The sequence below is a fragment of the Neofelis nebulosa genome, chromosome 6 (assembly GCF_028018385.1).
Source record: "Neofelis nebulosa isolate mNeoNeb1 chromosome 6, mNeoNeb1.pri, whole genome shotgun sequence".
NCBI classification, from domain to species: Eukaryota; Metazoa; Chordata; class Mammalia; order Carnivora; family Felidae; genus Neofelis; species Neofelis nebulosa.
In genome coordinates, this window is record NC_080787.1 from 120,507,378 (window position 1) to 120,524,591 (window position 17,214).

Consider the following 17,214-nt stretch of genomic DNA (forward strand, 5'->3'; position numbering starts at 1 on the left):
TCCAGAAAATTAATAGCCTGTATGTGTGAAAACGATAATTCTATAAAGGCAATTTTCCGTCACCAGGAATTATTTTACAACTGAAATATGAGGCAGAAATGATGTGGATAAATATTGAAAAGTCTGCACAGTAGTTTTATCAGAACTATCCAAAAGTCTATCATTTGAAAATTGGAAACAAAAATAGAGGATATATTTTACAATACTTCTGTCACTTACCTGGGCCTGAAACCCTGTGGGGGAAAATATTCTGTGCTAGAGGATGCCATGATTTTACTCCAGCAAAATCCAGAACTTTTAAAATGACCGTTTTAAGCACTCAAAATGCCCAACAACATGGGCTTGCTTAAATAAATCCTAGCACATTTATACAATGGAACGTCCTTCTGCCGTTAAAAGTGATGATGAAATTTATGTTTCCTGAGAGAGGTATCTCCCACATACATAAATTTAAAAAGGAATTTACAAAGGAATGTGCCTATCAAGATTCAGTGTAAATATAAAAAGGAGGAGAGAGCAAGATTGTAAATGAATGAATGAATGAATGCATGCATGATGAACACACGAATGAATGAATCAATGAATGATAAACGCGATATGCTTCTGAACAGCTTTGAGAAGGAGTGAGTTTTGCTTTCTCTCTTTTACACTTTGCTACTATCTGAAATGTTACTGCTTTAATTTTATTATTAAGAACAATTACTATTTTCATTTTGAGAAGTAAAGTGGACTACGAAATGTTTGGTGTGCTTATTTTTAAGATTTAGGTTTTACCCGATTTTTTAAATTTTTCTAGAATGTATTTATACATTTGATAGCAATGGACATCTTACCTTGGACTTATCACTGAGGAAAATGCAGACATAAGCCATGGTCGTACTCATCTATAAAATATAAACAATTAGTTGACAGAGGGTATTTAAGGGATCCTGAGACTGTTTTCAAGAGAGATTTAGCAAGATAGAATTAAACCAAAAGAAAATGTTATCGATCAGTGATAATCATCTGTATTTTAAATCAAAAGTGCTCAAATAAAAGCAGATGCCTGAATTTTTATTTTAACCCAAACTGCTTAGAAAGTTCGGTCATGCCTGGAGATAGTATTTCTTCAGTTGCTCCTAAGTTTTCCATGTAACTCTTGAGTTTCATGCTTCCTGAAACAATGTATTTTATGGTGCCACTGAGTGCTTGAAGGAGAGTGAGATGGAGAAATTAATTTAAATTTTTATTTCTGATGTTTTCTTCTCTTTTTCCCTTTTACCCACAGAACGTTTACACAGTCAGCTTCCCAAAGCCTGGTTTCGTAGAGCTGTCCCCTGTACCGATTGATGTTGGCACAGAAATCAACCTGTCCTTCAGCACCAAGAATGAGTCTGGGATCATTCTCTTGGGAAGTGGAGGGACGCCAGTACAACCTCGTAGGAAACGAAGGCAAACTGGACAGGTACTCTCAGACCCAGTTAACAATGCATTTTCCCTAGTTCTTACATAAAACAGTTATTTTATAAGGAGACAGGTGAGACATTTAGGTTTTGGAATGGTCTTTATTTAATTTTTAATTTATTAAAAAAAAACTTTTTAACATTTATTTTTGAGAGACAGAGAGACAGATCATGAGCATGAGAGGGGCAGAAAGAAAGGAAGACACAGAATCTGAAGCAGGCTTCAGGCTCTGAGCTATCAGCACAGAGCCTGACACAGGGCTCAAACTCGCAAACCATGAGATCGTGACCCGGGCAGAAGTCCGACGCTTAACCGACTGAGCCACCCAGGTGCCCCTATAAATTGTCTTTATACATTTATTATGCACTGTTCATTTCTCCTATCATCTTTCTTAGGACAGCTATCTCCATTATGATTTTCCTTGTGGGTCAGTCCTAGGTGCAGTCACGCTTGTATTTGCACCTATATTCTGTATGGGTTTAGCATATGAGTATTTAAAGAGAGAAAGCTTAAAATATATTCTAATTACAATCATATTCTCTTGTCTCAAAATCCAATTCCTTATCTGGATATCTGTAGATATCCAGCGAGGATACCTTAAATTCAAGTTTAAATTGCTTCTAGGATCAATTTCCCAGTTTGACTTAGCCAACATGATGCAGTCTGTTGAGGCCTAACCCACTCCACCCTCTCTGGACACAGAGAAGGCAGGGAATGGACCTGGGATAGGGAATGTTAATAGAGCACAACCAACACAAGCATGGCCAGTAGTCTATGCTCAATTTCACTCATGACATGAACATAAAGCCTACATAGTGTCTGCATTATAAGGTGTGAACTTCAATTTTCATAGCCCATAGCCATTTGATTGTTAAAAGCTGTCTCTTAGGCACCATAACTCTTTACTGCCTTCATATTTCTCCGGTACTTTCAATCTAATGTTTTTAAATATATGTATTTTTTCCACATGATCTTGTTTTTCTCAGTGAAAGAGTTCATAGGAATTACCTAGTCTGCCATCGCCAAAGAATGGAATGCTTTACAAATATGTCCTTAAATATGCATGCATTCTTATAAACCAGGTTGTGTTGTTTGTGATTTTATGTTTTTTTAAAAATCATTTAAAATTGGGTAATCAGTAATACGGTGGACCCTTGAACAAAATGGGAGGTCGGGACATTGCTCCCCTCCACACAGTCAAAAATCCACATATAACTCCTGATTCCCCAACAACTTAACCACAAATATCCTACCATTGGCCAGAAGCCTTACCCAAAGCATAATCATTCGATTAACACATATTGTATATTATATGTATTATGCAATGTATTATATACACTGTATTCTGAAAGTAAGCTAGAGAAAAGAAAATGTTATTAACATCGTAAGGAAGAGAAATACATGTATAGTACTGTATTGCATTTATCTTAAAAAATCTGCATATAAGTGGATCCACATAGTTGAAACCCATGTTATCCAAAATACTGTATAATAAATCTTATTCTTCTCCCTAAGAAAAATAAATACCAAACAAAATAAATTCAAAGATGTATAACCATGAGTAACTTCAGTTATCTCAGGAATACAAGAGTATTTTAATATCAGAAAATCTAAAAATTATATAATCATCTCAATAGATGCAGTGAAATCATTTGGTAACATTTAATACCTATTCCTGGTTTAAAAAAAATAATAATATAGATGAATATTAGAAACTGAAGAGAAATGAAAAAAATGCACTACATACTGTATGATGCCATTTTTATAGATTTCTAATATAAGTAACACTAAACAGGCAACTGGCTGGCTCAGTTGGTAAAGCGTGCAACTCTTGACCTTGGGATTGTCAGTTAGAGCTCCACATTGGATATAGAAATTACTTAAATATAAAATCTTAAAAAAAAAAAAGTGGGGCACCTTGGTGGCTCTGTCAGTTAAGCATCCTACTTCGGCTCAGGTCATGGTCTCACAGTTCATGAGTTCGAGCCCCACATCGAGATCTGTGCTGTCAGTGCAGAGCCGGCTTCAGATCCTCTGTCCCCCTCTCTCTTTGCCCCTCGCCTGTCCACACACAACAAAAATAAATAAAATACACATAAAACCACATACTGTTTACAGATATATATGCGAATATTCAAAGATAAGTTTTAAAAAGCAAGGGAATGATAAACATGAATTCCATGTTGTGGTTACCTCTAAGATAGTGAACCTGGGGGATGGTGTTGGGAGGAAACTCACAGAAGATGCGATTGTACTGTTTCTTAAATTGGGTGTAGATTTACAGGTATCCATTTAATTGTACAGTTGTGAACATAGCTTCATTATTTACATCTCTTATGTTGTGAGTAATGTACCAAATAGTCATAATAAAAATATTTTTTAAAGAATATAGAGGGGAAAGAGTGTTATTTTCTCTCATTTCTTACTGCACATAAGCACTTATATAAATTTCCCCTTAAATTCCTTATCTTTTGATATTGAAAAATAAAATTATTTTCTTACTATTATAAACGATAAGCTAGTTATAATAAGAGGACCAGATGAAACATTGTGAAGTAGGTTTTTACTAAAGGGTATATCTTTCCCAGGTCATTGTCAGATAATTAAGCACCACCTACTGGCTCCAAATTTCTCCCCTTCAAGACTAAATAAATGGACTTAAATCACCAGCTTTCAGGATAGTTCCTAAAATAGAACATGTGCCCATTAGAACAATTAAAATGAGAACATATTAAGTACTTACTATACTACAAAGTAAAGTGGAAATAATATGTTAACATTTCAACATTTTAATGATAATGAATATTCATTTTTTTAATCTCATCGAAGTGCTATTTGAAAGAGGAGACAATGTTAAATAGTTCACGTCTGTTGTAGAACCAATGCTGATTACACTGACATATTTTATTTTCCAAAGCTAATGTTTTGATGCTATAACGTTTTGATAGGGTTATTTGTGATTCTGTTCTGCTAAAGGAGTTTGAGACATCGAACCGTCATTCACCTGAGAAAATTTTAATTGAGCGAGTGGTTTGCAGTTGCCTCTTTGATGGATGGTGAGCACGAGTCCAGGCCCTCTGGACATTGTGCTTTGGACATACAGCTGCCTAGACGATTTAGTAAATCATCAAAAGCATTATGATAGGTGATTGAAACCCTCTCCACCACCGCAGGTGACTCACAGCGGACCGAGTGATCATGGTGCCCTCATGCTCTACAAGAAAGGGAGCACACGTGGCATCAGCTTTGGGGACAAGGAATGCATTCAAGCTCCCTGGGGTTCAAAATCTGATCTCAAAACCACACTGGTTGCTATAGTAACAGTAGCAAGAAGAAAGCAGTCATGTTTGTGGATGAAAAATTGTCTTCCTTCTTTCTAAGTGTGGGAGACAAGTTACGTGTTGATGATAGCAATCTATTCCAGCAGCTCAGAGAACAAATTGCAGTCTAAACACTCAAAATGCCATGAGATTGGGAGTCGGATCTGATTTCCAGAAGCTAGCTGTCCACTTGTGAAGAGGAGGGAGAGGGATTGACACCCTTTGTTTCCTGACGCGTTTTGTGAGTTAGAGACCCGGTGCAAACACAGCTGTTACCTTCAGCATGGCAAATTTGGTTTGCGGAGGGTCCTGTATTCCTACATCCGCTTTCCACATCATCTAACGAGCAAAAGTGACCAATGATTAAAAAGCTTTTGTCAGCCACTTTAAATACTCTAAGAAAATATTGAGCCTTAAATTCTCAGGTAAGATCTCAGAGCCAATGAATCTGCAGATCTGTCAGGGAACCTTTAACGCCGTCGTAGTGGAGACCCCTCTTTAATCTTCAACCACCCCTTGATATTGCAGGCCTATTATGCGATATTCCTGAACAAGGGCCGTCTGGAAGTGCATCTCTCCATGGGGACAAGAACAATGAGGAAAATTGTCGTCAAACCAGAGCCGAGTCTGTTTCACGACGGGAGAGAACATTCCGTTCATGTCGAGAGGACTAAAGGGTAACAGTAGCCCTAGAGAACTTGTAACTAACATAAACTCCTTGGCTCACATTAGTCTCAGACTGGACCTTCGTATGTGTGGTCATACAAAAGCATTGTGAAACTATCAAGTCGCTTAATTTCATCTTCTTTACGTTTCATACTTCGGGAACCTCATTTACCTTGGCCCCTAGGAATTCTCTTAGCATTTTTTATTCTGTGCAGTTCTCCACTCCAGCTTTGGAAAAACCAAATACACCTTCTGAAGCTATAGATAAGAAAAATCCCTCCCTCCACACCTCTCAAATATTCTCTTCTCAAATAAGGTATGCGCATAGCGAAACACACAGAACAGCTCAGCCGGAACCAGCAGCCTTTGGCAGCTGCTATTTCATTCAGGTTCCAAAGCAGTTATGGCAGCTGCTTAGAAACCTGTCACAGATCCGGACTGTGCAGCAGCTGCAGGACCTACTGAGAGCTGCTAAGTGCACGCCTCATCCCTGCCCCCCCCCACCCCCCGCCCAAGGTGCCTGGGGTCCCTGCAGAGTGGCTTCATGAGGGAACAGAGCTGAGGGAGAGAAGGGAGAAGGCTGCTGTCCAGCCATCAGTGCGTGGAGGCTGCCTCTCTAAGGATCCATGAGAGCACTGCTTCTCAGCCCTGAATCACAAAATTGGCAGCAATAGTGTTGTAAACTCATCTTTCATTTCTCCACGACACTGCGGCACTTGATATTTCCTTTATTGGGAAAGTCATCTGTAGTTTTCATCAAAATGTTGTATGACAACTCCAGTAATCAGTTTAGAAGGACAATTAGAGAAAAAGAAAACAGAAGCCCAGAGATTTCCGACCTCCAAACCAGCAAGCCATTTAATTAGACTGAAAACACAGAAAAGAACTGGAAATCAAATGTGAGAAAACCTCAAGACACAGGGAATATTTGTAAATACGACAACAGTATGAAGGTCTAACAAGAGTTCAAGTGAACAGATGCTGTTCTATACAGACCCATATTTTCTAATTATCCTCTTGTGTGGATAACAGTTTAGATACGTAATAAAAATGTCGTATCTTCTAAGTAAATGATAAAGCTTTCCTTGGCTTATTTTTTTTTTATTATATAGAGCATTGGTTTGTGGCTATGTTGATACTAAGCATTCTTGCAGAATATCTACTAACTGAGATGTTTAGAAACCATGATTAAGACAAATGAGGGATCAGTATTCAGACAAACTAAGAACTTTTACTAGCCTAATAGCCAGATATGTCGGTCATGGTCTCTGAGGAGGAATGCAAACTGAATTTTCTCATTTGAATCTCAGCAACCACTCTGAAATACTATTTTACATGTCTTCTAGACCAGATTTCAGCTTCTTTGCCAAATGCTAGTCTCACAATGAGAAGGACTTTGTAACGTCTTTAAACTTTAAAAATTTTCAGCGAAACAAGTGCAGACTTGAGAAATACAGCTGACAAAAAATAATCACCCAGAATATGTTATTCTGTACAGAAAGGATTCTCACGTTCCCACGTGCATTACAATCTTGCGCTAAGGTGTCCTTTTAACAGGTGTCTCTTCAAGAAGGGCATTTTATGATGCCAACCTCACAGCTGTTGGCCATTAATCCAACCTTTATTTGATTAAGTTCGGTGTATAGTACATCTCTGAAAACTGGTCATTCGGTTAATTGGCCATATAAACAAACAGTTTTGCCATTCACTGTTAATTAAAAGATAATGTATTAGACATATTAGTGGGCAGTCACTGAACTCTGTGGCAAAGCAAGAACACATCTGCTACCATAATGTCTCATTCAGCACTCTAAGGTCAAAACCTAAGCATCGCCTATCCTTTAAGTAAGTGCCCCAATTAACTGATTAACCAGAGATCACTAATGACCCTAACAACTTCACCCAGAAACATTCTTTAATGCTTCATACTCATTCTGTGACACGCTCTGTGTCAAATACGAGACACAGATTATTTCCTTTGATTGTGCTAAGCGTATGTGAAATCTGCATTAATATCCTTCCATCACAGATGAAGAAATATTAACTAACTTGCCCCAAATCACGTAACTAGTAAATAACAGAGCCAGGATTTAAACCCAGGTGTATATGATTTTCACACCTCTACCTGTGCTTGCCAACTATTTATTCTTACCCTTTTTTGTGACCTCAAAGATTGTATTACTTCATGTTGCTTATGATACTCTCATTAATTTGGAAATGCTTGCTTTCTCCTAACACCATTCAGATCATAAATGTCAATTATGACATTTTCTTTCTTAAATGAAAAGCCCCGGATAAAATGTTAATTTTCATATGACCTCACAAAATCATTGGATTTTTACCAAACTGAGAGGCAATCTTTTCAAGATTGTCCTGGCCCTCTTCTCTCTCCCCTGTTATCTCTCTTTATCCTTCCTCTTTCACTCTCTCTCTCCTTTTCTACCCCTTCCTCTGCAAAAATCTCATTTGAGTTACTTTGGTGTCTAATTCCATGGTACTCCAGAGATCTCTACCTCCTGTAAGGGTTTTGCCCTCTTAACCTTCTCTTGGACTCCACTTACATGGCCAGTAGTTCTTCCTAAAGCCCTAACAGCCTGGAGTAGATGCATAAGGAAGTGGTTTTCTCCTTTGTGAGAGCATTCTTCAATACAGGTATAGAATTGGGCTAAAGGCCACAAAAGTTAGACCAGATACTTCAGGAATAATCTGGATTTCCAGAATGGGCTCATGATTTGGACACTGCAACCCAAATATTTCTTACCATCCAAAATATGTTCAATCAAAATAAAATTGCAGATTTCGTTTTTCATGTAGATTACAAATGTCAGGGTACTTCCCTTAATATCTTCTATAACCCATTTGACAGATTGAAAATTGGTATAAGATTGAAAACAAAATCTTATACCAATACTCCAAACAAACAAGAAACAGAATGTAAGTAATAAAATATTCAATTGTGAAACTCCAAGAATCAACTGTTGAACTTGTAAGAAAATACAGCTAACTTATCATGATACTAATAGTAATGTTTACTGTAGTGCTTTTTGCACATTGTAGGTCCTCAGTAAAGAGTTATTGAATAAATACTTAAACAACAGGAAAGACACCAGAATCCTAATGGACATATTGGTAATGTTCCCCTTTAAAAAAGAGCTAAATAAATAATCTAGATTTGATGCTCCTAGAATGTAAAATACAAGCAGGATTCAGCTATAGTCTTCTAGCAATGCCCTTATTAAGTAATACAGCTTCGGTGCAATCCCTTAATTAATGTTTTCCATGGTTTAAAGCAGGTATTTTTATCCTCATTTTATAAATGAATGAAATGAGATTGAGCAAGATTAAATAACTGGCCCAGGTCACACAGTAAGCTTCTGCACTAATACTCAATTCCAGTCTGTTCCTCCCGAAAGCTCGTGTTCATTCTGTATCTCTACCCTGCGATCTACTAAGAAAAGACCACTATAATGGTCGTGGGGACAGAACCAGATTAGACAGTCTACATCAGAAACATGAGGGCCTCTGGCTTTTTAAAAATTCTAATCAAGAACAGAGATTTGCTCTCTTAGACAATCTTTAATAGTGGCTTAAACCCCTCATTAAAATTCTTAGGAGCATTGCTATGTCATGTTAGTAAGACGTTGCTCTTAGCAAAAGGAAAAAAAAAAGGTGTGTGTGGAAGGGGACTTCTCGGTGAGTCACACATGCCCAGAAGTGAGTGCTTTTCTAAGTCTCATAAAACACCAGCATTCTTAGCAATAATGTTGAACCTCCTGATTTTTGCCAACACACTCTTCCAGAGTCTGGTAAAAAACCAATATGTCATTTCCCCCTATGTTTCCTTTGAAAATAAATCCAACCTGCTCCCTCTACACCCCCTGAACAATGACATTTTGAGCACCAATGAAATCAATTTTTTTTTTCATTCTCTTACATCTGAACTGTCTCAAAGTGGACCAATAGCTCAGGGCTATTTCAGAGTGTCTTTGCCCTGGTTTATTATTTCTAGCTCCACATGTGGTTTTTATTCTTTATAAAATCAAGCAAGATGGCCTTTTAGGACTGAGTTTTCCAACTAAGTACTTTGGTTTTCTCCCCAGATATGTAGTAAATTTTCAGTAATCCATTCATGATCCTCGGGCTAGTGACTAATACTTATGACTAATAGCTCATGCCAACTGTTTGGGACTGAAATTCAAAACCTGCATCTAGAACTAAAGAAAAAAATGCCTTTGGTCTTTGTCATCATCAGAATTTTTTGTCTCCTTTGATTCTTTGCCCCAGGATCCAAGGATGGTGAATAAGTAACATGAGGTTCTCAATTAGTAATGTGTGAGTTATCTCTCATAAGCAAATTAGGGAAATTAATGAAACAGTCACTAAGGAAAATTATGGCAAGGAACAATTAGCATGATGTTCTTGCCTGCCTCTTCTATTCAAAAGCCAGCAGCTATGTTCTTTATAAAATGCCCTGTAAGTGTTTGCTGTTGAGTCCTGCAATCCAAACTCTCATGAGCACAGTTTGTCCCCCAGCAAGAAGATAATAGCTAGCACGAACCAAGAAATAAAGAACCAAACAAAATGTGACCCCACGCTGTGCTAAACCCACTGAGCCTTATACGATTAGATATAACGGCACTGTACAGAAGCCTCAGCTCTATGGGTTTGTGTGTTTGGGGCCAGTGTTGCCAAAGCCAAGGCTAACGTTACAGCTCCACTATTACCTTCTTTCAATCAACTCCCCGAGAGAGCTAATGGAGCGGGGGGAGGCAGAGGGACAGAGCCTGAGAAAAAATATTGTTAGCTTAGTGTAGAAATCCTAATTATCGAATTTTGGCTCACTTAAAAGCTACTGGAGGAAGGGGTGAGGGGTAGCAGGAAAGAGTTTGATTTCCAATTATACTGGATGTTTTGTGTTTTATACTGTGCATCTTCAATGTTTTCTCAGCATGTTTACTGTTCAAGTCGATGAAGACAGAAGGCATATGCAAAATCTGACAGTAGAACAGGCAATTGAAGTTAAGAAGCTTTTCGTTGGGGGTGCTCCACCTGAATTTCAACCTCCCCCGCTCAGAAATATTCCTCCTTTTGAAGGCTGTGTATGGAACCTTGTTATAAACTCTGTGTACGTACTTCTTCTGTTTGTTTGGTTTTTTTAATATGAGGATCCCTGTTGCATCTACACTACACAAAACCATGGCGTGGTGGGGGGAGGGGCATCCAGAGAAGACCTTCTCATTAGATTTTAAAAATTGCACTGCTGGCCTTTAAAAGGGGGAGGAAAAATTCAATGGTAAGGAAGCAAGACGATAAAAACTAATAGAAAGTATTTAATTTTAATCCTATTCCATTAGCCCCATGGACTTTGCACAGCCTGTCTCCTTCAAAAATGCAGACATCGGCCGTTGTGCCCATCAGAAACCCCGTGAGGATGAAGGTAGAGAAATTCCAGCTGAAATAGTTACCCGGCCAGAGCCAATGCCCACCCCAGCCTTCCCTACACCCACCCCAGTTGTGGCACAGGTGAGTGTTTTTATGCTATTGCTTTCTAATTTTAACCTGTATTCTAGTTGTTTTCAGAGAGAAGATAATTCAGGATATCTCATAAGCTCTACTTCTAGAATTAGAGGAAGGGAAACTGGTCTATGAAAACCCGTTCTCCCTACATCTTTCTTGGATTACTTTGATTTATATATCGTTCTCCTTTAATTTTCCTCCTTGTAAAATGGCATGTGTTTTCAGTTGAAAAGTTAGCATAGTGCAGAAATGTCTACAGAGTCAAAATAAGATCCACCTATAATACCACCACACAGAGACAACCGTAACAATTTCCAGCCCTTTTTATTTGCATTTTAAGTAGTAAATCTTATATCATATGTACAATTTGGTATTTTTTTTTTTGAAACAGGTAATAATAATTAAATGTCATACAAGTGTATAGGTCTGATTATGACGCTGACAGGCTAGCTCTGGGGACCGAGAAAGGGACCCAAAGGACCAGCCAAGAGGGCCCGTGGCTTCTCGAAGGATGGAAATCAAACATGAGCCAGTAGGAAGTAAAAGCAGAGTTTCTTGAAGATATAGACAGAGCAGACACATTCAGGGCATCTGGGAGACTCGGAAAGGAGAGGAATATGAGCCTCATCTTTGTTTGGAGTCTGGGGGTTTTCATTGAGAATTGTGGTCCAGTGTACATGCCTCTCAGACATCCAGGAACAAGTTAGAACAGAGGCCAGGGCCCAGGTATTATTCCTTGGAGCTAGGGAACGTTGGCTTCCATATGTCCAGGCTGGGGTTCTGGAATGCGCATATAATAGCTTCCTCTGGTCATTCTCACCGGGCCCTTCCTTAAATGTTATCTATTCTAAAGAAATCTTGAACTCCTTGTCCCTTACAAAGAGGACATACACTCTTTGCATTCTGAAGCATGTGTAAAGTGGGGTGGGAGTGCAGGTCCTAGCAAGAATAGAAGCAGGAAAGGGAACAGAAAGATGTTTATGGGGTCCTTCAGTTTCCCTGTTTCAGTTACATACATGTGTGTGGGTGCGACATGCAAAGAGACACAAAAAATATTTCATTTTATGGAGCTGATCATTTCATTGATTACAGTGTGGGTTTCAATCCTGTATTCCAGTCTACTATGTGTATGAATTTGAGAAAGCTGCTCAGCCATTCTGACACATACGTCTCAGGGTGACTAGGAGGATTAAAAAATAATAATGTTTGTTAAATGTCTCGTATATATGAAACGTTTGATAAATGGCATAATTACTAGACAGTAATGATCGTAATGATTGTTCCTCAGTGCTCACTATGCGCCAGCCACTGCCTAAACAATTTCCATCCAACATTATACGTGGTTTTCATCATGGCTCTGTAAACGATATATCATCCCATTTGTAGCTGAGTTGGCAAGAATGACCTAGCCTCAGTAACCCACCCGCTGACACAGCCAGTAAATGGCAGGATAGGAATTTTAATCCAGTAGGTCTGACGATACAGTCTGGCTCTTCATCACTGCAACACTCTTTCTAATTCTACTTTGTACTCATTGTGGGCCATTTAGAGTGCTTCCAGTTTTTTGCTATTGGAAACTATATTCTGATGAGTGCCTCTGTATGCCAAACTTTCTCATTTATTTTCTTAAAATAGATTCTTAGATGAATAATTATAAGGTCAAGTGATGAATGTATCTAAGGTTCTCAACACATATCTGAGTTGCTTTTTACAAAGGTTCCACAAATTTACATTCACATCACCAACGTATCCAGGAGGGTGGATCTCACTATGCTCTTAACAGCGTGTGCATCGTATTTATAGCGCTTTCCAGTTGATGGGTGGAACATGCTGTGTTGAGCACAGATTTTGAAAACTCTTGAACATTTTCTTTTCTTCCTTAGTTTCCATGATGGAACTGGTTGTTTTGGAAACCAGTCTGCTCCTTGTCACTAGAAATATTTTGAGCTTATATCTTCTCTAACATCCCTTCCAGGATTTGAAAACAGTGAAGTCATTTCCTCGTGGTGAGCATAGCATAAGGTGTTGACTTGGCAAATCACTACCCTGTACACCTGAAACTAATGTAATGTTGTGTGTCAATGATACTTCAATTAAAAAAGAAAAAGAAAAAACTAGCGAAGTCTTTTTCCCCTAGGGTAAATATTCCATAATCTCAAGCATTCTTCATATGACCTAATTTCTGATTCCCATATTTCTGCTGATCAATTTCTTGACTTTGAAATATCCCTTTCAAAATATGTCACTTAGAATGGACCATATTACTCAAAATGGAATGCCCAGTTGAGGCGACAGCAGTACCTTTCCTTCCTGTGGCCTGTTACCAGATTTTATTAAGGATGCGCCTGAGAATACTTCAATGTTTTAAACCAATGGATCATGCTATTCGTTCGTCATCATGTACCATATTCAGTCAACCACAGTCTTGAGGGTCTTTGTACCACTCATTCTGTTGTGTCAGGTCTCTCAGCCAGCCCATCTTGACTTGGTATGGTTTATTGGTGTAGAAGCCTGCTGGTCCCCAACGATCAACTTCCTTTTCCTTTCCTTTCCCTTCCTTTCCTTTCCTTTCCTTTCCTTTCCTTTCCTTTCCTTTCCTTTCCTTTTTTTCTTTTCTTTTTTTAAAGTTTATTTATTTATTTTGAGAGAGGTGGTGAGCACGAGCAGGAGAGAGGGAGAGAGAGAGGATCCCAAGCAGCCTCCACACTGCAAGCACAGAGCCCAACATGGGGTTTGAACCCATGATCGTGAGACCATAACCTGAGCCTAAATCAAGAGTTGGATGCTCAATCAACTGAGCCACTCAGGCTCCCCTCACCTTTCTTTTCTAAATGCCCATGCAGACTTTATTTTTTAGGGAGTCTGAAGCATATCCCTCTGTGGTTTCCAGAGATCACGTTTTTTCCCTTTTTCTGAAAATAAAGATACTTTCCCATCTGGGACTAGAGATTTTAACTCATTTAAGTTTTCTTATAACCTTCTGTTCTAATTCCAATTTCCATTTTCTCTCAGCAGTGTATGTTTTAACTTTTCCAAAACAGAACATTCCACTTAGACAAGACAAAAGCAAAAGAGAAGTTGAATGGCAGTCCTGTGGGCTGGCATACAAAGGCTCACGGAACATCAGAGCTGGAAGGGACCTTAAAGATTCTGACTCTTAATTTCCATATGGGGAAACAAAGCCCTAGACCTTATAGGATGGCCTGTGATCACACCCATTATAGACAGTTGCCACTAAAACCCAGATATCTAAATTCTAACAGCTATTGTCCCTTCTCTTGCACATTAGAATTATTTATACTGTGTGGTGGTAATTACATTTTTTAGAATTTCTATCCCTATTGAGTTGTATTTTTATAGTTTCAGATTATGGAACCATATATATCTTCTAATTTGATTTCTTTCTCTCTTTCTCATTCTTTGTGTGTGTGTGTGTGTGGAGAAGAAGGTCTGCTTTTTAAAGGTTACTAAAAGTTTGACATTTATAACAAATTTATAACAAATATTTGTTAAGAGCCTACTAATGCAAAAAATGAATAAGATATCATCATTGCTGGCCAGGGAGAGGGAGAAGGGGAGGGAGAAAGACAGAGACAGAGCGGCAGATTTGAGAAATTGGACACTAATATAAATGACAAAGTGAGCAAGTATGTGTAGAGGTCAGTCTGGATAAGTGCGGAATGTGGGCTTAGCACAACCCACTAGCTCTCAAGATTGAAAATTGGAAGCATGGCAGGGGACACCATTAAACTCCATCCAAACAAAATGACCAGTGGTACCCACAAGTGTAAAAACAGGTCTATAAAATGCAAATGTTAATATGTCATCACAGTCTTAATACATAAAATCTTTCAATTGAAACAACATAAAATGATGATGACATACTTATGACATTGTGTTAAGTGGGGAAAACAGGATATAAAGCCATATATACTGCATAATCACATCTATATCGAAAGAGAAAAACTCATTAAAAAAAAACCCTTGCAAGAAATATATCAGATGCTAACAGCAGATGTATTATGGACTAGAGATAATTTTCATCATTTAAACAAACTATTCTTACCTGTGTTTTGTTTTCATAACTCTTTTTAAAAGATAAATTGAAAGCATTGGTTTTCAACGTTGATTCCTGTTCAGTATCCCGTTAGATAGTTGATTTCTCGTCTGGGAAAGAGGGATGTGGTGAGTGGGTCTCCCTAAACCCCTCCACTTTGGGGGTCACTGAAGAAGCAAACTGGCCCTTACTCCAGTGATCGGGAACTGGCCACGTCTCCCTTCCCCGCCATAGCCCACCCACTTTTATGCAGTGGACTCTGGTGGGTTACTTGTCCTTACTGAATGTAAGCTGACCCACTGAAAAATAAGAAGGATGATATCTACCTGCATGGATCCCGAGCCAATAAATTATACACTGTATGCAAAGCACCTAGCACAATGCCTGGCTCATAGTAACACTCCATCGTTCTTCTCTGGGAAGAGTTACCCTTTCACACTTTTAGGCAGAGAGCAAGTGCCAGGAAACAAAGTGGGGCGAGTGTTCCATGTTTCAACAATTATAGACTCCAGTAGAAGTTCTCTTATATCTCAAGTCTCACCTCATTTTCCACTTTCACCATCTTCTTTCCTTTTTTAATCAGGAGTTAGATTGTAAGAACGTGTTTAACAATTAAGGCTTGCAACTTAAATCCTGACATAGGAACTGTCCCCTGTTTGTTCTAGCAGAGCCAACAGGAACCATCCCCTATCTTTAGTCCCCTTTTCTTTTTCTTCTCTACGCCATCTCACCCCTCCCCACCAACACCTCACATCACGAGGATGACGTTCACTATACTCCAGGGAAGTTTCGGAGTATCCTAAGAAAGCCCTACCCTGTGAAATGGATTATGTCAGTCCCATCAGTAACACATGCTAGAACATCATACATAGATCAGAGAGCATTACATGTGTATTATCCCATTTGATAGTGTGGGAGCCCATCTTCCCTTTGTGCTTCTCTCTCATTCTTTGGCTCATTTAGAGCTGGATAAAACATTTCTACATTCTATATTATATTTGTGGAGATTTCTCATGGAAGATGGTGGAGGGTGGGGTTAGATAAGACAGTAGACTTCTATTACCACCTACAGATATATATGGTATTTATACCAAGTCTTTATACCAAGCCTGTGTGGATTTGTATACAATGACTGGCTGTATTTTTTCCTTGAAGCTTATTGGAATGTGGAACTTGAAGTTTGAAATGTGAACACTGAGAAGAGTGGTATAAATAGCCGTGAAGAGTCCTGTGTTGTTAAGGGCTCTTGGGGTGTTGGGGGAAAGAAGCGAACAGAGAAGGAAAGAATAGACCAAAAGAAAACTATTTATCAAGCAGCTTTAATACTACAACTTTAAAAGCTAAGTACAGTCTATGCCAAATGATGAATCAGTTGAATATTGGTATGTCTTTAAAGGGAAAACACACGTTATCCGTACTACAAGAAATCTCTATTCGGGTGTCAGTGTTTAAATATTACTGCAAATGCCCAGTACTTTACCAAAAAATCTCATGTGCTGGGTAGTAACATAATTCACTTTCTCAAACAGCTTGAGTAAGGATTTTATATTTCAGAACATTAAAGTCAGTGCCGTTAAAAAGTATCTTCCACTTAGTATTCATCCATAAAAAAAAGCATCACAAAGAAACATCCAACTTCTCAGATGTGATTCTAGCCCACATTTGTTAGAGGGATTACTGACTCATGAAGGGAGAAAATGATGTGGTTTTTATGATCATTCATCATTTGATGCTTTCAAGAACAAAGATGCCAGTTTTGATAAATGCAATTTAAATCTCTGCTCTGCACCAATCTAAAGTCGGGGAATCCTTGCCTACCACTCACATGCTACTCTGAATCCAAGAACTCATTTCCAAATGTCAGCCAACAAACAGCAGTTGGAAATGACCACTGATTTATTCTGACCTGAAATGGAGTAACTGTGAGGTAAAAAAGTTTTCGCTGTTACTAATCTGCTGCGTTGTCCATTGGCCGATGCCCGGCTTTAAGAAACATGGCTTCCTTCAGAATCCTCTCCAACTATGCCACTGCCCTAATCAGCAGGTACGCCACATTTAGACTCCTCACTTAAGTCTTGTCTGCCCACAACTTGTCACCTGCCAAGCGGACACCAGCAAGCAGGCTGCGTCCTCCAGATCACATTTTTCCCCATATGCACATGCAGTACTTTAAAGAGTTCCCACAAGGTGGCAGGATTGTAACATGTTAAG

At 38.7% G+C, this 17,214-nt stretch overlaps 1 protein-coding gene across 3 annotated transcripts in view; it reads left to right on the forward strand.

The window, feature by feature from the left end:
- Positions 1-17,214, forward strand: part of LAMA2 (laminin subunit alpha 2) — a 619,529-nt gene that overhangs the window by 570,682 nt on the left and 31,633 nt on the right. For all 3 annotated transcript variants that reach the window (XM_058735217.1, XM_058735218.1, XM_058735219.1), the window contains 4 exons: positions 1,268-1,444; positions 5,292-5,440; positions 10,378-10,554; positions 10,784-10,952. In XM_058735217.1, coding sequence (XP_058591200.1) covers positions 1,268-1,444; positions 5,292-5,440; positions 10,378-10,554; positions 10,784-10,952 — 672 coding nt within the window. The remainder of the gene's footprint in view (positions 1-1,267; positions 1,445-5,291; positions 5,441-10,377; positions 10,555-10,783; positions 10,953-17,214) is intronic.